Source organism: Hydra vulgaris, chromosome 06, assembly GCF_038396675.1.
Source record: "Hydra vulgaris chromosome 06, alternate assembly HydraT2T_AEP".
Taxonomy (NCBI): domain Eukaryota; kingdom Metazoa; phylum Cnidaria; class Hydrozoa; order Anthoathecata; family Hydridae; genus Hydra; species Hydra vulgaris.
Genome location: NC_088925.1, coordinates 18,039,673 through 18,065,000, shown reverse-complemented (window position 1 = coordinate 18,065,000; position 25,328 = coordinate 18,039,673). Strand labels below are relative to the sequence as shown.

General features: G+C 28.0%; 1 protein-coding gene across 6 annotated transcripts in view; it reads left to right on the top strand.

Moving 5' to 3' along the window:
* LOC100209490 (peroxinectin A) overlaps window positions 1-20,897 on the top strand; it is an 88,030-nt gene extending 67,133 nt beyond the window's left edge. For 4 of the 6 annotated variants that reach the window (XM_065799433.1, XM_065799437.1, XM_065799438.1 and 1 more), the window contains 2 exons: window positions 6,510-6,810; window positions 20,617-20,897. In XM_065799433.1, coding sequence (XP_065655505.1) covers window positions 6,510-6,810; window positions 20,617-20,633 — 318 coding nt within the window. In that variant the 3' untranslated portion in view covers window positions 20,634-20,897. Of the gene's footprint in view, window positions 790-6,509; window positions 6,811-20,616 lie in introns of those variants that run through there. The other 2 variants (XM_065799434.1, XM_065799439.1) reach the window with 1 other exon arrangement.
* The last annotated feature ends 4,431 nt before the right edge of the window (window positions 20,898-25,328 follow it).

Genomic DNA, 25,328 nt, shown 5'->3' with positions numbered 1-25,328 from the left:
ACATCATTTGCAAAACGAAATAAATTTTTTAATTGACATGTTTATTGAAAATGGGTACGATGAAAAGCTATTGAGGAATATTACACACCAATTCCATCAAAAAAGACAAAATAAAAACAAAATTCCATCAGAATGCAACAATCTTCCTGTAGTGTCTTTACCTTGGGTACCAGGCCTTTCACCAAAACTTCGAAAAATATTCCGAAAAGCAGGGTACAGAGCAGTATTTAAATCAAACCCAAATTTAAGATCTTTATTAACATCAAAAAACAAAACAAAACTACCAAGTAACAGCCAACCTGGAACGTATATAATAAAATGCAACTGCTCCAAAGTCTACATAGGTGAAACAAAAATGCAGGTAAGTACGCGGATGCATCAACATCAGAAGAGCATTAATGAAAACAAGCCTAATCAATCTGCATTAGCATATCATAAAACCTTTTGCAAAGAAAATATTATCTGGGAAAAAACAAGAACGTTAAAAGTAGAAAATAAAAAGTTTGAAAGAAAAATTAGAGAGGCGTTAGAAATACAAAACAACATGTGCTCTGCGCGAAACGGCGGAATTAACCTTGATGAAGGCCAATATGTAAAAACTATGTTTTGGACGCCATTTTTAAAATTTAAAAATCAAAAGAAGCCATTCAACCGCTGACGTCAATAGTAACAATTTTATATAAACTATAACGATTAAAAATTATTGTAACATTTTACAAGCTGATGATGCTGGTATCTATAACCCAGCGAAAATTTCTTATAAAATAATATTATTTGTATTGAGAGAAACTGTATTTCTTGATGTTTTAAAATAATGTATATATATATATATATATATAATATATATATATATATATATATATATATATATATATATATATATATATATATATATATATATATATATTGATCTGTCCCTATTTTTAAAACTTTCTATTGGTTCTCACAAGACACCCTGTTAAATTTTTTCAAAATTGAATGAGATTTAGGGGGGCCACCTAAAGTCTGAAACTTGCAACAAGACCCTAAACAGAAGGAAAAAAAGTTTTTCAAAAGTATGTCATGTTGGGTCTCAAAAGAAGCGAAATTTTATAAAAATTTCAAAAATAACAAAATTTTACACAAGAATTATTATTCTAAGTTTTATTGCATAAAAATTATTATTTTTTAACAAAAAATTAAAAAAAACCTTTTTTTTCATGTTTTTGTTAAAAAAAATTTTCAAGGTATTTTTAACAAAAAAATGATAACTATTTTTGAAATTTTTATAAAGTTTCGCTTCTTTTGAGACCCAACATGACATACTTTTGAAAAACTTTTTTTCCCTTCTGTTTAGGGTCTTGTTGCAAGTTTCAGACTTGAGGTGGCCCCCCTAAATCTCATTCAATTTTGAAAAAATTTAACAGGGTGTCTTGTGAGAACCAATAGAAAGTTTTAAAAATAGGGACAGATCAATTTTTGATTGTATGGGGCGTTGGATGCACCCTAATATATATATATATATATATATATATATATATATATATATATATATATATATATATATATATATATATATATATATATATATATATATAGTATCCAAATAAAATAATCGTGCACTTAAAAAAAAAATTATAAATATAAAGATTGCATCAAAAAAATGAGTTGCCCGTTAAAATATTTTTTTAGTTTTTTTTTAGATATCTTATCAAGTATTGTTTTAAGAATTTATTTGTGTATTGATGAATTAATTGCTTTTCAAACCTATTGAATTTTACACAATTGATCTAATGATGCATAAAATTGAGTGCAAAAAAAATAATTGTACAGTTCAAAAATAATGTCAAGTTGATCAAATTCCATAGAAATTAATATCGAGTAGGGCCTCCTTTAGCCTTGATGGCCTCATCTAGATGATTTGGAATTGATTTGATCAAATTTTGGGTCTCTTCTGCTGTTATTTTATCCCATGCCCTTATTATAAATTCTTTCAAGTTGTCTTTGCGTCTAAATGCTCGTTTGCCAATTTTTCTGTTCAAAAAATACCACCAATTTTCTTTTGGATTCAAGTCCGGACTTTGAAATGTCCATTTCAAAACACTGATGCTTATTATGTCAAAGTGTACCTTTATTTTCTCAATTATTAAGAAGCATAATCTGATTGGAACCGTTGCTAGTGTGGCTGGTAGAGGATGAAAACGCAAGACCAATAGTGCAATTGATTGAAATATCGTTAATGTCATCATTAATGTGAAGAAAAATATATTTGTTTTGGCAGCTAAATTAGCTTTAAAAATTCAAGAAGATCATAACATCACAGTGACTCCTCAAACAATCTGAAATTGTATAAGAGAACAAGGATATAGACGTAGAGTGGTTCGAAATAAACCTTTTTTAACTTCTACACAAATGAAATGTCGATTGGAATTTGCATCGAAGTACTTAAAAAATGTTGATATCATATTGGAAAAAAACTTTATGGTCAGGTGAGTCAAATACAATCTAGTCTCATCGGATGGAGTCCAAATAGTGTGGCAAAAAAAAGGAGAAGCTTATAAATTGAGTTTTTTGCGAGGTAGTGTAATGCATGGAGAAGGAAATGTGATGGTTTGGGCATGGCCTACTTTATTTATACGGCCGGATATTTTGCATTTTGAAGAAAAAAATAGAAGGTCAGTTTTTAAAATCGTAATGTTTTAAAAACTTAATACATTTTGAACATTTTCCAAATTATTTTACTTTCTAAATTTAAAAAGTCCACTAAAGTTGTATATATTCATAGTGTTAGATATTAAACGAACATTTATTTAGAAATAAATAAATAAAAAGAGTCTTTATTTTAAAATTTAGAATTAGTAAAAACAATGTAAGAAACAAGAACAGTTATAAAAAATATTAAAATATTTTTCTTTTTTCATTAAAAAATAAAATAATTATATTATAAATAATTTATTAAACATTCTCAAAGTATTTCTTTTTAAAAGATTTTACATGATCAACAGCTACTTCGCTGGTAAAGATAATTCTTTTATTATTAAGAAAAATGTTTATAACAGTTTTTACAGCAAGTTTTATCCCAATTTTCTCATGCATGGGACAAGAAAAAGTCTGAAAAGAGTCATAAAAGTGCTTTAAAAAATATTCTAAAGCTTGTCGTGCATGTAAATTAAATTTCTTTATTTTGTTATAAGAGTAGTCAATCATAGCAAAGGATGTGCAAACATAATCCAAAAGTGATGGTGAAAGAATAGTGAGACCACCCCTAGAAATAATTGTTAAATAAGTATGATCAAGATTGCTTTCATAAATATTGACACAACATAAAAATTCTTTACAACATGTACCAAAGCGTTTTTTAAGTTTCTTTGCTATATATCCAGCAATATGAGCACCTACTTCCCAACTTTCTGGTGCAAGTGTCATGATTTCTGGAGTACACTCAGCTTTATCAATATCAAGAAGAAAGTTTTTCAAATCTGTTAAATTATTTTCTGACTCAAGAGGCATTTTCAAACTATCATCAAAGTTAATACTTTCTTTAACTATACTTTTGATTTTTAATATTTTTTCAGAAATAGTGACATATTTTTAACCCACCAAAAATCTTCTACTGCTCATTTGTCTATATTGTCCAAATCTCCTTTCTAATGGGTCACTTTGAAATCTCGCAGTTAAAACAAAGTGATATCCATCATTATGTAAGTCCTCGATCAATAAGACATGACTATAAAGTGTTCTTATTAGTGCTGCAACTGTCTGAACACTTAAAGTAAACTTCTCACAGTTTGGTATCTTTTGTGATTGTCAAGCTTCAATCCAATGTGCCATTTCCCTAAGAAATTCAGGTTTTTTATCACCAGAAAAGACTGCATTACCTAAAATATTACATGTTGAATATTGAAATTTAGAATTTGATAAAACCCACCACTTGTTAAATAATGTCTGCACTACTATTAAGATCAGGAAAATATGAGTGAATCGCTGCAGATGTAGTTTCATCAAAAATTGCAAGTGCTAAAGAAACATTTTGTTTAAAATTGCCAGGATGTAATACTTTCATTGTTATTTTTGGTGCTTCACGCAAGCCAGCATCAAGAGCGATGTCTTTTTCATAAATATTATGGAAGGTGCTCCATTTAATTTCTCCCCCACATACAATTATAGGATCTTTAAATCCATTTAAGTTAAAATCTGGAAATAAAAATCTTTTGCAATTTAACAAATTATTTCTGATGTTTTTAATAAGATGTACAACATCAAAACAAAGGTAAATTTTTTTTAGATTGTAAATAAAAAATCAATCTTCGGCTTGTTGATTCGATGCACAAAGAATTTTTTTAAAACAAGAAACAGAAGAGGAATGGTTGTCACACACAATAACTCTAACATTAAATTCACATTCAGTTAAAATACGAAGACATTCAAAAATTTCTTCTTTCAACCATTCAGCAGTGATTTTTTTTTCAGGAGACGTTTTAATCACATATGGAATGTTTTGTTTCAGGCCAACTATCATAAAACAAACTATTCCCTTATACATTTCTCCAGACTCATCACTACCAATCATCTCTCCAGCAAAGTAGTCCTTACATTTTTGCAAGTACATTTCATCAAAAATCAAGCAAATGTCTTGAGATATCTTACCTTCTAATTTTAAACGTTTTGCACAACTTAGAGCATTTCCACTAGTTATATTTTTAAGTAATGATAATGATGGTAAAGGCAATCACACAAAAGTTGGTATGACTGCATAGAAGTATATCGTAATATCAGTGAATATTTAATAATACTGGCTGAATAAATAGGTTTTTTCATATATTTAATTTGCTGTAATTCAGTCAATACAGATGAAAATTGTTCGGCTTGTGATTTAATGTAGGTAGGAAAATTATGAAGCATACTTTTACAAGATAAACGACAATCTCTTCCTTGACAAAACCACTGAGGCAATGGCAGAGGTGAACCTTTGTAAAATAATTTAACATGCATCTCATTGTTTACACGAATGCACTCTGTAACTTCTGGAATAGATAAAGTACTATGACTCAATTTATAAAAACTTACATAATCATGATACTTCAAGTATGAAAAACGATCTGGAGCAAGACTTTCAGTAATATCGTCAAAGCTACTAATCTAATCATTCAATAAAAACTGTTCATATTGATCTGGCTGAAATATTCTTTTAGTTGGTGATTTTCTTAATGAATTAGAAGATTTTATAAGTTGTGATGAACCTTCTTCAGTCAAATTTGTGCAATCAAAAATAGTTGGAATAGGCTTTATTTTTTTTATTAATCTAAAACGTTGATTCGTGTTACCTTTCTGAAAATATTTTTTTTCAAAGTGTTTGATGCATATAACGGAAGAATTAGTAGGTCTCCAATCTTTTCTATTTACAAATTTAATCCAATTTTTTTTCAACTCTTTATTTTTTGGAAACGAAAATACTATTGTAGATACTTCACCATAATTATGATAATTTGAACGACAATTTACAACGCAACATTTGTTAACCATCTTTTTGAACTTTCAAAGCTGCTTCTTTGAAAACACTTTTTGAGAAAATTGGCCTTCTATTTTTTTCTTCAAAATGCAAAATATCCGGCCGTATAATTAAAGTAGGCCATGGTTTGGGGTAATATGAGTTAAAGAGAAGTGGGGAAATTTTTCATTTATTGATGACAAAATAGGTGCTTCAATGTATTGTGAAATTCTCAAAGCTAACTTGCAACCATATACTTAAAAATTGAAAATGGGAAGCGATTTCATGCTCCAGCAGGATAACAATCCAAAACATATCGCTAAGAAAACGAAGGTATACTTTGACATAAATAACATCAATGTTTTGGAAGGGCTAATCAAAGTCACAACTTGAATCCAATAGAAAATTGGTGGTATATTTTGGATAGAAAAATTGGCGACCGAGCATTTAGACGCAAAGACAACTTGAAAGAAACTATAATGAGGGTATAGGATAATATAACAACAGAAGAGACCCAAAATTTGATCAACTCAATGCCAAATCATCTAGATGAGGCCATCAAGGCTAAAGGAGGCCCCATTCGATACTAAATTCCATGGAATTTGATCAATTTGACATTTTTAAACTGTACGATTATTTTTTTTGCAGTCAATTTTATGCACCATTAGATCAATTGTGTAAAATTCAATAGGTTTGAAAAGAAATTATTTCACCAATACTCAAATAAATTCATAAAACAATACTTGATAAGATATCTAAAAAAAACTTTTAAATATTTTAATGGACAACTTATTTTTTTGATGCAATCTTAAAATTTATGATTTTTTTTTAAGTGTACGATTATTTTATTTGCATACTGTATATATATATATATATATATATATATATATATATATATATATATATATATATATATATATATATATATATATATATATATATATATATATATATATAAACATGTAAGAATACAGTAGATATATATTTAAATATATATCTACTGTATTCTTACATGTTTCAAATTAATTTATTGAATTTTTAGGAAATTAATGAAGTTGAATCAAGAACACTTTCCCAAATTATAAAACTTAATACAGGTTACTATGATTGTCCAAATAATGTTTTTTTCTCTTTGCAAAACTGCTTTGGTTCCAAAGATTATCAGTGCATCCCTAGAAATAATGGATTGGATAAAAACAAAGATTCTAATATATTAGATTTGATAAGGAAAAATCAAGAACAAATGAAAGAAATTACTATACTTACCATAGTTACATCGTTGTTTGGTGTATTGCTTTTTTTTCTTGTTGTTCTTATCCTGTATTGTGCAAAAATTAAAAAAGGTAAAAAAAAAATACTTTTTAGTTAGATTTTTGTTTTTACATCGACAGCTGGCGTTGTACATTTTTGTAACAGTAAAAAATATTCTTCATTTGCAACTATATTTTATAATTTAACTGTGCCAGTTCCAGATTAAGGCTTAAAATAATAATTTTTCATAAAATTTTTTGTTTAATGCAATGAAATAAAATAATGTTTTGATGTTGCATAGTATTGTAATAAAATAAAGACGTAATTATTTATATTATATATTATAAATTGTTGCTCAAGCACAGCGTTCTGTGAAAGTGCATGAATAGATTTTGACTGCAAAAATTTTAACATTGTTTTTAATTAGTGTTAATTTTTGTATGTAATGCATAAACATAAAATACAGTGTGAAAACAAAATCAGTGTGAAAACTGTTTTGTTAGAACAGAATGTATGTATGTATGTATGTATCTATACATACATACATACATACATACATACATACATACATACATACATACATACATACATACATACATACATACATACATACATACATACATACATACATACATACATACATACATACATACATACATACATACATACATACATACATACATACATACATACATACATACATACATACATACATACATACATACATACATACATACATACATTCATTCAAGTCGCAAAGGACTAGCTTGTAAAAATAATCAAATAAAATTTTCTCAAAAGCATTAAATTTTCGCAAGTTTTAGGTGTTCCTATATGAAAAATCTAGGAGGTGTTCTTTAATGTTTCGGTCACTTTATTTATATTATAACATTTTTAGTGGTCAAAAGCTTTTAAATATCCAGAGTTAAACGATCGATTTGGTTACAAAAATTTATTTTGGGTTATGACAGCTTATTTTTACAATCTCAAAAGAGAATTGCAAGGATGAGAAAAAACTCCAATTTTGATTTAAAAAAATAAAGTTTCTTTTTAATGTTAAATATCTGTGTCAAATTATCTAATATCAAAAATACTTATTAAAAATAAGTGTTTTTTGGATAAAAAATTCTTTTGCTAATTGTTTTATAAAGTTCAGAAATGAAAAATTTGGTTTTTTATTTTTGATGCATCCACTTACTGTAAATTCCAACCAAAATAAATTTTAAACCGTTCCAACTGGTCAATAGAGCTTTGTAAATAAAATTAAAAATTTGAACAGAAATAAATAAAAATTTGCATTAAATCATGAATGAAAAGGACTTTCAAATTCTCAAAAAGAAGATGAAACTATATTTGAAACATGTAATGATCTTTTAAAGAGTTACAACCAAATTAATCTGATGGCATTTGAAATTTGAAAATAAAAAACTTTATAACAAGTATGAGGTTGGTTTATACCGTGTCGATGGCTTGGCAGTTTTTAGTAATAAAAGCGGCCCTGAAATGGAAAAAATAAAAAAGCATATTATCGAAATACTTAAATGCAATGGCTTACGGATTTCTACAATGCAACATGAAAATTGTTAACTACCTCGACGTAACTCTAAATCTTAATGACTGCACTTTTAAACCTTATTTCAAACCTGATAATACATTAAATTACATTCATGCTGATTCAAATCACCCACCAAGTATCCTAAAACAAATATCACATTCGGTTGAACTTAGATTGTCTACAAACTCTTCTAACAAAGAAATATTCCAAATTACTATTCCTCTATATAATGAAGCTTTATTAAAGTCTGGTGATAAATGTAGTCTAATATATAATCCTATAGGAATACCAACTCCAAAACGGAACAGAGCCCGCAACATCATTTGATTTAATCCTCCATTTAGCAAAAAAGTTAGCACCGAGGTGGGAAAATGTTTTTTGAAACTAATCGACAAACATTTTCCTAAAAAAAAAGTTGTTCAATAAATGTTTAACAAGCAACATTGTATATCAAGCAACTGTAACCACTGCTAATCTTGATTCATCTCCTAATGAAAAATCCTACATAAGTATAAGTGAGACTCCTTTTAAATTAAGATACGCTAATCACGTTAAATCATTTAACATCTCTAAATACAAAAATGATACTGAGCTCTCAAAACATGTATGGAAGTTAAAAGAAGCTAATTTAGTCCCTATAGTTAAGTGGAAAATTCTTAAACGATGTAAAGCATATAATCCAACATCCAAATCTTGTAAATTATGTCTCACCGAAAAATATGAAATTCTAAATTATAAAAATACTAATCTATTGAATAAATGGAGTGAGATTGTTTCTAAGTGCAGACAGAAACAGATTCCTTCTTTCCCAATTTGACACTGGCAATTAAAAAAGATGTTTTTCCATATTATTATTATTATTATTATTATTATTACTATTATTATTATTATTATTATTATTATTATTATTATTATTATTATTATTATTATTATTATTATTATTATTATTTGACGTCAGAACTCATTCCATTGTTGTTTTTTTTTGAATTTTGTAACGGTTTTTTAATTGTATTTTTGAACGGTTTTTTTATTTAAATATATAGCGGACGAGTGCCGCAAATGGCATGAAACTTTAAGTACCGTAAAAAAGTTGTTTTTTTCATCTAACCTTTTATTTATTTATTGATCTATTTTGTGATTATTTCACTTTATATTGATCACTCTCAAATCGAAAAAGAGTTGATTATTATTACATAATCCAATAACAATATATATATATATATATATATATATATATATATATATATATATATATATATATATATATATATATATATATATATATTATATATTGTTATTTTGATTATGTGATAATTATATATATATATATATATATATATATATATATATATATATATATATATATATATATATATATATATATATATATATATATATATATTGTTTTCAATACTTCTTTTAAATAATTCTTTCTCAAATTTTTTCAAACTGTTTTTTAAATTTTCTACAAAATCAAAGAATGAAAGCAATACTGCTTGGTCCTGAATGGTAGTGTAGATGCAACAAAAATGAGTATTGAGAATTAAGATTGAGGTGCATAAAAATTGAATTAGAATCACAAAAACTACTGTTGTGTACCAACTTGAATGTTGTTTGGTGTTGAGGGGATGTTTGGGGTCATTATCTAACTGAAATTTCCTGTTAAAAATTTTTTTTTCTAAACATATCTATAAATTTTTTATATTTACACACGCCCCGAGGAGCTTTTATTGTTGGGACAACTACAGTTTAACTTTTTTAAATAACTTCAAAACAAAATAATCTGACTTAATCAGAAGATTTTTTATAGAACATGAATATAAAACAATTTAATTCTATTGTGCTTTAACTAGTGCTTCATCATAGTTTCAATAGAATTTGATATTCTTATATAAGTTTTATATTATGGTGAAAATAAACAAAAAACGAAAATTTTTGACAAATCGAGAGTTACAAAAATTACAAGAATTTTTAAGGTTGACAATTTTTAAATCCTGATTACACAGTTTTTATTTTTATCAGTGACTGATATAACGAAGGGGGGGGGGGGGGGGCTCTTAATAGGCTTAAGAAGATGAAAAAGTTATTAAACTTCCCTTCACTCAGAGTACAAAAAAAAAAATTTAATATCTCACTTTCCTTGTCTTGGTGTCTTGCTTACAATTATCCTATTTGGGTTATCCTACTTTATTTTTACACGGAATAAAAAAAATAGTTGTTGAATACTATTTTATTTATATAATTTGTACAGGATTTAGTTCAACATTTCATCATTATCTCATAATGATTCTGTCTTTTATTCTTTAAGTAAATGTCTAGACACATTGCCGTGGCTAGTGTGTCGGAAGTCAGCCCTCTTCCACTATAAAACACCTGTCATTCGAGTCCCGAAGTCATAAATAACCTTCCATTATTAGGTATTACAAAAAATGAAAAAGGCTCCTTAAATTTGTAAAAGAGGGTTCACTAAGTTCGCTTCCACCCCACCCCCACATTAGGGGCGTGGCGGAGTCTAATTACGGCACTGTCTAGTCTTACTCATGGTTACAATAAAAAATCAAATATTTCATTGTAATTATGCGAAAGATTATATTTATTACTAACAAAATTCTAAACTCTTCTGACTTGCCAAAAGTTTTTTTTTTTCAAAACATAATATAAAATAACCACATTTGCTATATATTTTGTTAAACTAAAATGTTTAATTTATGGTTTTGTAGAATTTTTTAAATAACTGAATTATTCAGTTAAATTTTGATATGCGTCTTAATATTAATAATTAAGGCGTATACGAACATATTGAAAAACGTGAATTTTTTTTATATATACATTAAAGAGAAATTTTAAAAATAAGATATAGTAGGGTCATTTAAGAGTAATTTGTTATTCATAGATCTACTTTTATAACGCCCTGTAGATGTATCTATAATTACAATAACAGTTGAATCCCAATGTGACCCTAGCCATGAGGTTACATTGGACCGATAATAATAAGTGCGCTCGGTCAAATAAATTGTGCTGTTTGAGTTCTTGTCAGGTTTTATGAAAGTTGTTCAATAAACTATAATTGAATCCAAAGTTAATTGAAAATTAAAAGCTAGAATAAAATTATAAACCTGAACCCTCAGTTGGTATATTTTTACTTAACATCCCTATTTACACAATATGATAGTACATTTACTATTCCGATCCTTAAAAAATGATTGTACAATAAGGATAGTCCTTATCCATAGAAAATCATGTGAATATATGTACACTGCTGTTCCTGTACTTAGATAATCAGTCGGCGTATGTTCACTCACACTCTCACTCGTCTCTTTTTAAATAATTTCTTCTATGTACACTTTGCAATAAATATAATAAAAACATAAAAATAAAGAAATAAAAGACAAAAAATAAAATTGAATAAATATTTTAAAAAATTAACAAGATTTTCAATTATTATTTTTGTAGTTTTTTGAAAAAATTGTTTATATTCGTAAGGGATCGTAAGGAAACCTTATTTAGTGCTTGAGCGCAAGTTTTGGGTTTTGTTGATCTCAGGCTCCAATCATTGCGATATATACAGAGCCTTGGCTAGGCTCCCCAAAATCATTTTATATATATATATATATATATATATATATATATATATATATATATATATATATATATATATATATATATATATATTTATATATATATATGTGTGTGTGTGTTTCTACATAAATGTATATATATATATATATATATGTGTGTGTGTATATATATATATATAGATATATAGATATATATATATATATATATATATATATATATATATATATATATATATATATATATATATATATATAAATATAAATATATATATATATATATATATATATATTAGGGCTGTCCAAAAAAAAAATTTTTTTCAGATTTGATTGCATAGTTGTTTATTTTGTGCCATTTGACAGTAATTAACTGTGCAAAAAATCTTTCCAATCAGATAATGTTTAGGGGGTGCTCAATGACCATAAAGTTTTACGAAAAATGTGAAAAACATGGAAAAAGTAACAAAGTTCCACAAATTTCTAAAACCCGGTTAATTAGATTTTTCAGATTTGATCAGTTTTAATTATCTCTAAATATTAAATTCTGAATACAAATTACAATCCACATTCACTTTAGACTGGTTTATTAGCAGAGAAATTAATGAAATAAAATACTGCAATACGACTAAAGTTCTGCGGTTTTTGTTATATCAGAATTTTTCCAAAATAAAACACTAGGATTTTTGACTCTTTGTCATTGATTAAAATACGAATTATAAACAAAAAAACATATGAGCAATTAACATTTAATTATCGTAATGTTATAGTTCGTGCAATGTTAATGCTAGCGAGGACTATAACTCTTCAGAGTACACTTTCTGGCATCTGGCACTCGCTTTCTGTGATCCTCAACCACCTGAATTAACCTCATGCATTTCAGATTCATTCCTTGTAATCGATTCATTAAACATCGACATTAAAGCCACAGATCGTTCGGCAGCATCATTTACTACTTTCAATGAATATACTAAATTTTTTCCTTCTTGGTATTCTGGGGAATCATTCCAGGTAGCTGGATCGTTGTTGAACAGAAAATCAATATTAACCTTCATTGACCGCAACGCACTTGCTGAAACTGATCTCACCAGCATGTCCAGAGATTTCTTCTCTAGACTTTCAATGTTCTTTAATTTGATCAACCTTTCAGACCAGTTCTCACCGTGAAATTTCATGTTGGAAATCATTTTTCGCTTTTCTTCCGTTTGAAGTTTGTTTGAAAACAAAGCTAGTGGGACCAATTCTGGTGAAAGGTACCACAAATGGTTTTGAAAGTTCTTGACTGCTGCTTCGGAAATCGTTTATTCACAACTGCAAACTGCTTAAGTTGCTGAAACAGAAACAAGTCATTAACTGGAGCATCGCTGGCATTTGTGCATGATATCCAAGATTTTACATAAACCAGACTAGCAAATAAGCAAAATTCACAGAGATTTTTTTCCTCTTTTGTGGTCAACTTGAACTCTTCACGAAATAAATAAATCTTAAAACAATAAATAACCTTGGCCATCCAGCGAGCCATGTGATAAGCACCAGGGATCTTGAAATGATAATTTTTCTCTTCTTGATCAGGCAGTTTTCCAAGTATTAACAGACAGAGATCCATGATTTCTTTGTAGTCATCCCTTGGCATTTTAACATGCAGGTTTTCTTTGAGGAATGCAATCACTTCATTTTGTAGTTCTTGCACCAGGGGTATTTTCATTCGAATGTCATCCAGAGGTTTAAAATTTCCTTGATTAACTTTGGGCCAATATTGCTGAAATCTCTGGAAAAGAGGTATGTTGGGACCAGATGATGGTCCAAATAGTGATCCAAACACTCCTGCTACTATGATCTCATAAACATGGTGTCTGCAAGCGAAATATAACAAATTTCTACCTATATGTTTCTCTAGAACTACACATGCACCATTTTTTGAGCCAGTGTTAGAGGCTGTAGTATCAAAACTCATTCCAATAACATCACCAATTATGTCCCAGAAATTAAGCAGATGAATAACTGCTTTTGCTTGGGCTTCTCCAGTTCCAGCTGATAGTTTTGCTATTCCAAGTATTTTGTCAACATTGTGACCTGTCACACCTACAGATAGCCGGTCAACATTTGCTTTAGGGGCTGCAGAATTTGTACGATCTATCATCAGTTTGCCATCCCAGTGGACGATTAATGGTGGTTTGTCCAAATCGCAGAATTCAGTTCGAACAGTGGCTTCAACATTTGATTGATGATAGGTTCGTTTTCTACGGACTGTAGAACGTGACAATGATCCATCATCGAGGTTCTGTCCACCAGCCCTTGCAATTGCTGCTGCTAGTATAGTAAATTTTGTGTCAGATAGATTAATTCTGTCTAATGTTGATGAAACATCAGGCGAGTCAAGAATTGTATCTAAGATACATTGTCGTTTTGGAGTACTTGCTAAACTTGATTCAGCTGACCCTGAAGAACTTGCTTTACTGACTTGTTGTCTGTAATAAACAGGGATTTCTATCTCAAAATCTCTATCAACCATTTTGTCATTATCAACAGCATCGTTATCGTTGTCATCACTATAACTTTCGTCATGTAAAGGTTCAATAACAGGAACTATTGCACTCGCACCAGATTGTCTTTGCTCTTCTTTTAGCTTTCGTTCTCTCTCTGCTTGTTTCCTTGCTTCATTTCTTTCTTCTAATTTTGAAAGTTCTTTGTCCTCTCCAAACATCACCATTTTTCTCTGACATCTCTGATCCAATAAAAATTCTTTATCTTCTTCAATTCTGATCATGGTTTCAGCATCCTTGTGGGCAATGTCAAAAAATAGGCCAATGGTGTCTGTAAATGATTTCTCTCTCGATTTCTGAGAATCTGACAATCTGGATTTATTTTTTTTTATTAATTTAAATTCCTGGACTAAAGTTTTCAACTTTAAGACTACATTCGGATGAAATGCTGTCGGAATACGGGCTTTATTCCAAATAATAATCAGTTCATCAACAGTTGTTTTAAGACTTTCAGGCACTGACTTTTTGGTTGAATTAAGATGATAAAAAAATGTTTTTAAAACATCAGATGTTAAGGGAAGAACTTTATCTGGAAGATTTGGCTCTGGTTGTCCAATTAAAAAGATTTTGGTTTGAAGTCGTGTAGAGATAGCAACACGAGATGATGCTGCCATTTCAATGATAACTGAAATATTATGAGAAAATCAAAACTCAATACCATATTATACAAACTTATCATTCAGTTGTTGGTTTATGCAGCTGCAGCAATATATTATAATAATTATTACTAAAGAAATTAAATAAATATTTTCAAATTAGAAATTATTATTATCTGCACTTAATAACAAACAATACACTACCAGACTACCATGCTAGTTTTCTGTAATAGGTTACTAAGGTTAGGTACTATCAAAATATTAATACATTTGTTGTCAAACTGAAATTCCAAATAAAAATAATATTTATACTTGTAAACCTTTTTATTTTGTTTGAACAAATTCTAAATTGAGTTAAATAATAGTATTAAAATTATGAATACAAATTTTAACAAAATGATATAAACACAGTTGTTTTAAACACTAGCAGACATTTTTTAGTCTGGTGCCCTGATGACAGTTAATCTGCTGCACTTTAATTAATCTATATAGCACGCAATCAGACAATATTTCAGTGGAAAAAATCTAACTAACCAGGTTCTAGAAATTTTTGGAACTTTGGAATTTTTTACACGTTTTTGACGTTTTTCGTAAAACTTTATGGTCATTGAGCACCCCCTAAACATTATCTGATTGGAAAGATTTTTTCCACAGTCAATTACTATGTCAAATGGCACAAAATAAACAACTATGCATTCAAATCGAGAAAAAAATTTTTTTCCTGTGTTCACATGAACAGCCCTAATATATATATATATATATATATATATATATATATATATATATATATATATATATATATATATATATATATATATATATATATATATATATATATATATATATATAATATAAATATATATATATATATATATATATGTATATATATATATATATATATATATATATATATATATATATATATATATATATATATATATATATATATATATATATATATTGCATTTATTACTAGGTACTTCAGTCACATGACAAATTCCGTAGACAAAATTTTCGCAGTTTTTTATATATAAAGTATACTTTTTCAGAATAACTTTAGACCGATTTTTTTATTTTTCAGGTCATTGTAAAAGCAAAAAAAAAAAAAAGTTTATACTTTCATAAAATATCTGCTAGATTTTTTAATAAATGTTTATCTGACTGTAGAAACAATTTTAATAAAGTTTTGGTAATTATCTTAGCTTAAAATTATTTTATTTGCGTTCAAGCACTCTTTAAAATAATATATAACCTTTTCTCGTTGTTTCTGTAATTTTTTTTTTTAGTTTTGTGTTGAATTGGTTGGTCTAAAATACCTTTAAAAAAATCAATTTTTTTGGTTCTTCAGCCTAAATTTTAAATTTAAGTTGAAACCCTCTTAAATCCCATCCTCTTCCTCCTTTCCGTCCGTCTTAATATTATTTCAAAATTTCGGCAAAAATTTTAATAATAACTTATTACTATATTATTAAATATATTGATTTCAATTTTTGTATAAAATTAGGTTTAGTATAATGAATAATAAAGAGTTATCTGATTGGTATCTATGCTTGAATGATCAGTGTTTAAAAACGGTGTGCTCGAATTTTAGAAACCGGTTCTCAAATTTGTTTTCAGTAACCGAAAATTATTTGAGTTTGTACAACAAAATTAAAATAGTTATAGATAAATTTAAATCGTTAAAAAAAAAACATTAAAAAAAGAGATATATATAAGCTGACGTCCTTTATACCGCCTATTTCAGAAAATAATTTTGAAGTATGTATATCAAGCGAGAACAATAAAACAAAGGGTATAAAAGAAAATTGAAACATCAAACCTCAAAAAAAAAATTTTTAAGATTAAAACTTGCTTTATCCGATTGTAAAAATATGTTCAAATCTGCTAAAGTTCATAATAGCAATATGAAAAAAACACTTACATCTAACGACTCGAGAATGACGTATAAATTATAACATGCAAGTAATAAAGCAAAGATTCAACAATTAAAAAAGAAACAAAACAAGGAAATAAAAGAATTGAAAGATTAATATAATAAGGTTACTACAAACCTTAATAAAACAGTTAAACTTTTGATAGATAGGCTTTAAAAAATTGACAAAAAAGTTGCACTCTTTCGTGAGGAAAAAAGAATTGCATGCAAAAAATTGTATTATGTAAACAAGAAATATAGCATGGTAGTAAATAAACATGAAAAGTTTTCTACTAATATTTTAATATTCCTAAAAAAGATATTGACTCTTCTAACATTAGAGCAAAATTATTATACAAAGAAAATAAAGATTTAAACACTTCAAATTGTCTTCTCCTTGATTGCAAAATAGTAACATTTCAAAATGGAGGGATTCTAATGATATAAAAGAGGTTATTATGAAATTAGTTTCTTTGAATGTCAGCATGAATAAAATTAATGAGGTTATCACAATAATTTTAAAAAAACTAGCAAAGTTAGATATAGAAAAGCTTCCCTCAATTGGTACAAAATCTTGGTTTATGACTGAAGCATTAGCACTTACTCAGCTTTAAGTTGGAGCCGAAATGTTACATACTTTAGAAAGTAATTCAGGCAATTGTCATCGCAATGATGGTACTACTAAACACCATAGACATTTTCAAAATTGCCAAGTTACTACCACAATTGGAAGTACTTTATCTTTTGGATTACTTGAAATGGCTGGAAGTGATGCAGATTAATGTGTTAACCAAATTAATGCGTTAACCAAAACATTAGATGATATGTGTGACATTTTAGATAATAGCAGCAGGGAAAAATAAAATTTCTAACTTTGTTTGTTCTTTTAAAACTACCATGTCTGATGTCGGGCTGGTTAATCCGCTGTTTATTTTAAAACTTGAAGATATGAGAAAAAAATTACTTAAAAACTAATTAATTAAAAAATGTGAGCAAGCTGACTTCATTGAAATGTCAAACTTTTTTTGTAAATTGCATTTACTAACCAACTTTGCAACAAAAACTGCTAAAACAATTAAATCATTTAAAAAGTTAGTTTTAAACAGCAGTTATGAAAATATTTTTTTATGCAATACTGCAGAATCAGGTGCCACTAAATTGATAAGAACTGCATGTAAAGCCTTTTATGTTAGGCGGAGTGATGAAGTTGGAGTTGCTGGGTATTTTAATGCATTTTTTGCTGGTAAAGGACAAAGTAAGTGTATGCTAACACCCTTTGTTGGTAACCAATTTAATATACTTTATTATAATGCTGCAGCTTTGTATTTTTATTACAAGGATATTTTAGAGTTTCTTCAAAATTGGCCGAATCTAAATAATCTTTTACTTGCAGTTAAAGAAGATGTTAGCAACAATTTATATTTAGCAGAAGTGCGGGCTCTTGGAATAGTTGATAAAATGATTACTGGTCCACTTTGGCAGATAATTGAATAACAAAATAGTATTCTTGACATGAATCCATTTTTGCTAACCTTAAAAACGAAACTTTCAGACTTGTGTAAAAATGCATCATCAATTATGATTTCGAAAACACCTATATTCAGTCCAAGTGATGTTAATATTCATAAAGATATTTTGTATGATAAATGATTTGAAGAGACTGCTGACACTGATTTAACACTGCAAACATTAAAAGTGATTTATCATTCTTTATTAGTTGTTCTTGAAAGACAATCTGGTGATCAACTTCCTAGATGTAAATATTGGCATCCTTCTGATAATATAAGCAATAGTCTGCAAAGAATGTCCCAACAACAATCAAAGCTTCAGAAAGTGACTTTGCTGTACTAAATCTTTTAATTTGTACAAAACAATGCCAAATAATGCCAAAATACACTATACAAGCTTATACTATGTGGTATAAAAATAAAACACTAGACTGGTTGGATAAAAAGACCTTGGATGAACGTGACTTGTTGCTTCAAAAAGCTTTAAGTAACTTTAATAAAATGAAAGAGAAATACAAACAACATCATTTAGAATTAAAGTTTGAAATGAGTGAAAGATTGTCTGGAAAACACAAAACTAAAAAACAGCTGAAAATAAAGCTTTCTTTAAAAAAGCTAAATCGGTAAATGAGCTGCTAAAATTAAGAACGAAGGTGTAGTTGACTTCAAAAGAGCGCAGCTGATTTACTTGTTAGGTGACACCTCAAAAATTGTTAGGTGACACCTTAAAAACCAAAAAAATAATAGGAGCACAGTTGGATTTTTATGGGTATGTTATGGAAGCAAAATGTTAACCTAAATATTTTTACAAAACTAAAATGCTTGGTGGTAAGAGAATAGACTTTACAAACAATGAGCTATTAAGTAATTTGCAATTAATTATTTAGAACAAGGAGTTTTCCAGAGCCCATTGAGAGAAAGGTTTCTCACAATGGGCTGTGGAAAACTCTGAAAAATAAAGAAAAGAACGAGATATTTTGATTTTGAAACAAAAAGAAGAGTTATGTGAAAAATTGAAGAATGCAAGACTGTCTCAGTTAGCAAATCAACAAAAATTAAACGTTTTGTCTAATGTTGTAAATGATCTTAATTATCTTGTTGGGAACTTTATTTAACATAAAATTATGAAAGTCAACACTAAAAAATATTTTTGGTGTACAGGTAAAGTTCTTAGAATAAACAAGTTAACCCCTAATTTAAAAAAAACTTTGTTTGATGTAGTCTATGAGACTGAAGAAAATCAAGTAAAGACTTTTTCATTGCTTGTTGACTTTGAAAATGGAAAGGTTATAATAAATAAATAATAAATGGAAAGTTTATAATAAATTTTACAAATAGTATTGTAAAAGCTTATTTTACAATGTATTTAATTGTAAAAAAAAACAAAAATTGTTAATTTTATATTAAATATGATATTTAAGAAAATTGAAAATTTGTCAACCTAGTGTTTTAATTGTTCACAATTTGATGTTCCAATATTTCAATAGAGTAAATCAGGGCTATAATTATATTAATGTGTATGATTATTTTTGCTGTTCTAAAGTTTGGTCAGTTATGAATTAAACGTTGTTTTATTTGTTTATTATTGTTTAAAAGTTTATGCATGAAAAATGACAGATTGATTATTGCCTAAAGTTGTTGCTTAAAATTTTTGCGCATGTATCGTTTACGCTAATGCATTAGCGTAAATGCGAAAAAGCGACAAAATGCGAAATAGCGAAAAAAATCCACAAAAAAAACTGAATTTAAAATTACGCATTTTTTTGTCTAAAAAAAAGTCAAATCATGAAGTATAAAAATGCAAATTTCTTAATAACCAGAAGTGCTACAAATTAATTGAACCATTTTGAAACAAGTTTAACATTTTTAATACAATAAAATTAAAATTAACATTTCGAGTTAATTATATAAAAAGTTTATAAAAGGGACTATTATTACCTATATATATATATATATATATATATATATATATATATATATATATATATATATATATATATATATATATATATATATATATATATATATATATATATATATATATATATATATATATATATATATATATATATATATATATATATATATATATATTTATATATATATTTATATATATATATATAAATATTTATATATATATTTATATATATATGTATATATATATATATAAATATAAATGTTATAAATGCATTATATACTCTTTTTTTTTTAGGAAAACGCATCTTTTAACAGCCACACACATTTCTAGAGGAATCTATTGACACTAAGTTTAAAAGAAAAATCAAAAACTCTTCTTAAAAATCTGATAATGTACTATTTACAAAACCAAAACAAATATTTACAAAAAAAAATTTAAATTAAATTTCAACAAAGTTTGCAAAGTTTTTATCGGATTGTAAAGTTTTGTTCGAGTTGAAAGTCTGTTCTATATATGGCATATTTTAAGTAATTAACATATTGCATATTAAAAATAATTGCTTCACCGTAACCAAATGTTTGCTATTTATAATTTTTTTTTTTGTTTTTTTTGTTTTGTAATATGAAAACAAATAGCAGCGCAACAAAATGAACAAAGCTGTTACAATGGTGTAGATTTTAGAGATGCCACGAATAGTGATTTTACCGAATACCGAATATACGGCTTGACTCTCCGCCGAATAGCCGAATATTCGGTAACACTAAGACAGTTTCCAACATGCATTAGTAAAGTGAATACCTTAATCACACTACCGGTAATTACGCGTATTCGTTTTATTTGCATGTTTGGACTTGTTATTTGTTGAATATTTGTTACATCAAACTTTGTTCCTTATAGGTTGTTTTTCTTACACCTGTTACGTAAGATATAAACCAAAAAGTGTAATTCTATAGTAAAAGCTTTAGAGCACTTGTGGTAATTGCGTTGTTTGCAGTTTATATTAGTTGTCATTAAATACCGTATAAATACATTAACAATTAATTATCCTTAAAAACTATTTAAGTTAAAAAGTCAATTTAGTGAACATGAAAAACATCGTGTTCGTTTGTCGTTTGTTGCGTTATTTCAAATTTTTGTTTGGACTTGTTATTTGTAAATAAAGCAAAATGCTTTAAAAATGGCATCTTTTAATTAAAAAAAATCACCTATTTGAAAATATTATGAAAATTGTAGGGAAGACAATAAACTAGCAGTTTTTTTGCTGTGTAAAAGCAAGATCTCGCGTGGTGAAGAAGGAAGGAAAGCAAGTAATTAAAAATGTTACGTATATTATAACCAATTAAATGTGATTTAAAAATTTAAGTACTTTTTTTAGTTTCCAGCTACAACTTCTCTGAAAAACCACCTTCAAAATGAGGGTTCTCTCACTTATTCCGACTCTAAGATACCAGCAGTAACAGGTATGTTAAAAAAGAAACAGTTAACTCGGAAAGAAACAGGTGAAAGGAAATTGTGTTCGTATATTAATTTCCGAAATCAATAAATTACTATTAATTAATTGGAAAAATGATTGCTTTAGACAACGAACCATTATCACTTGTTGAACGGTTTGGTTTAACAGGCTTATGGAAAAGGCAGGACCGCAATACAAAATACTTTGTCGCACTTACTGAAAAAATACCCCAATATATTTAAAAGAATTTGCACTAAAATTGAAGCTAGTCATTCAAAAGCAACAGCAGTATTCCTGACATTTGACATGTGGACATGTCAGCACAACAACTAAAGTTTCTTAGGTTTTACTGCGTATTGGATATAATCAGATTTTATTCTTGAACACGTTGTTTAGCGATAAAACCGTTTTCTCCTTCACATACTGGTACCAATATCGTAAAAGAACTCAATACTATTGCAGAATATTTTATTGCATCTTTCTAAAAAGATGGAGCATTTTGCTTAGCAAGATCCATTATTTTATCCATGACAATGGGGCTAATATGATAAAAGGTGCAGGATATGATTCTGGCAAGTGTTTTATTCATTTACTACAACTGATTGAAATAAAACAGGTGGTAGCTGCTGCAAGACAAATCGTCACCCATTTTAAACACTCTATAGCACAAAAAAAATGCGTTTGTCAAGAAGTTAAACTGCTAGACCACCAATTAATTCAAGACGTAAGCACACGCTAGAATTCAACATACTATCTATTGGATTATTAGACCAAAAGCGAGCTGTCTCGTTGTACATAACTGGTACTTTAAAAAATTTAACACCTGCTCAATGAGAGTTAATGGAACAATTTAATAAACTTCTCAAACCGTTCAAAGAAATTACAAAAATAACCGATTCGGGTATTTTTAAATTTCTGAAGTAATTCCATATGTTGTCACGTTGATAAAACACCTGGAAAAATAAAGAGACACTTGGGAAATAAAGAGACAGCTAAGAGAACACCGAATTTATCAACAATGAGGTCTTCGCTTTAATCTGAGCCTAAAGCACAATTGACTTTTAAAGAAAATAAAAAAAAATCTGGTTGCAACTTTTCTTGACCCGCGCTTCAAAACGAATACAAAGAGCAAAACAATAAATTCTTTAAGAAGAATTTTTTTAAAAAAGGTTTTGAAGCGTCTAGTAGGGTGGAGGAAAAATAACTTTTTTAGAATTTTATTATTCTTCCCGATTTCTATATTAGTTATAAGTAAACTAAAAAAATGAGACTAAGGTGAGCAAAATTGGACGAGAATTACCCCCTGTAGCAATTTTCGGCCAAGTTAGATAAATTTTCAGAATTCGCCATATTTGACGTATTTTATTTTAAGTAATAATTTGTGGTATTTTTCCTTTTGATTAACATGTTATTGTAAAAGAGATTTAGAATTAAAAAGTTGCATTTACTACATAATATTAACATACATAGAGCCAAAATTGTACTAAAAAATGTTATTATGTGCCTTGCTGTTAAATTCGCATATTTCTTTCTAGATTGCAGGCGGACGTATTATACAATCTATTTTTATATCATCACAAACCGATGCAAAAACAACTGCTACTATCTTTACACAACGTTTTACAGCTTCCGTGTGGTACGGTAACTTTTCTAAAATATTACCAAGTTAAAAATAATCCTCTTTTGCTTCTTCCAATTGCTCTTCATTAAGCTGTATTGTTAGCAACGGCTCTGCCTGCTGTAAATTACTCCAATCGATTAAGTCCCATGTAATCAATGACATAAAATTGAGAGTTGGAACTTTGAATTGCCGCACTTTTGTTTGATTAACTTTCATACTTCTTTCTTCTCTACCTCTCTGTACCTAACGCTTATTTCTCAAATCTGTGGCGGCTTATCTAATATCATTGCAAAATCAATATTTTCTTGATGACTAAAGAACGCATTTGTTTGAGTAATTTGTCTACTACCTTATGTAGGGCATCTGGCAGATACCATTATTTGACTATTGTACTAAATAGATACCTCAATAAACGATAGTTGACTCCTTTTTGATGATGAGCTACATTCGGTAGTTCGATTACTTAATTAAGTAGTTAATTCAAACCACGCATAATGTCACTATAGTTACCAAACTTGATGAGAGTTGTCGTAGAAACATATAATCTGATGACCCTGTTGGCAGAGGTGAGCGACCTAGATTAATGCAGTTTTCCGGGATTAGATTGATGGAACAAGTGCTATTTAGTATAGAGGTCAAAAAGGCAAAGCTGATTTGTAATGAACATATTTGAATCAACTCGCTGGTATTTCTACATTATGGTTTCTAGATTAATTTAAATCAACAACCTTTAAAATGTCTTAAGTTATAAAAGACTTTCTAATAGATTCTGGTTAGTATCGAGAACCAGATTTTGGTCCATTTAACTCCACAAACAAATGACGAAGTGGAAACTCATTTGCATACAGCAACTAAATTACCCAATGGAGACGTCGTTGAAGTTTCAACTCAATCAATCAAACAACACTACTCATCCATCCAGTGTTTACGTTAGCTCCATCATCTAGCACTTACAAATTATCCAAAATGATATTGTTTCCTATAGAATTTGAGATGTTAAAGTTAATAATTCAGCTGTTTTGCTAAAAAAAGAGCAGTGTCTCAAAAAACCTCATCAAGGTTCCTGAATCAAGGATGTGTGCTTTTCCATCACTATGATAGAAAATATGGTTTCCATCACTCTTTTTATTAAAAATTCGGTCATTTTACCATCAAAGTATAACGCTTTAACTTGAACTTCACTAACTTTCAAGTTAATCCTGGCTTTCAAACACTAACGCTTGATCTTACCAGTCAAAAACTTTGTTTTGTCATCATGTGAAATAATGCTAATATCCTTAAGTACAGCTAATATCATAGGTGTAGCAGAAAAGATAGAATCTAGTGATACTGCATAAATAAGGCTTGAGCTCATGTTTGCTTCGAATACTTTGCAGTTTTTTCTTCTTTGTGTATTGATTCAATAGTCAAATTTAAGTTTGCTCCTTGTATCTTACAGAAATATGTGCTCCATAGCTAGTACCATATTAACTTTTGTATAGCAGCATTATCTAAGATCTTCGCATTGGCAAGTTTTGCTAGTTTGTCCTTATAGATGCTTTTTTTTTATTTTCTCTGTCAGCAGTTGGAATTTTTTGCTTGCTCAAAAAAGTCAACAACACTCTTTGTCAAGAATGTAAATGATAACACATTGTGCATGTTGCTGTAAAAGCTGCTTTGTTCTTTTTTTGGTTTTTCCAGGAAGTTTCTGCAAAATTAATTATATATATTTTATTGTACTGTTATTTGAGAAATAAAATGCAGTATAGGTTGCTTACATTTTCTCACAAATACACCATATGCCACATCACATCTAATCCTGTTGGCAATATCCAAATAATAGATGATCTGTTTTATATCTTAATATTCTATTAACTGAAATATAATTAGTGAAGTATATAGAATATTAGTTAGTATATTATTAACTAGTATAGTATGGTATTATCATAGTAT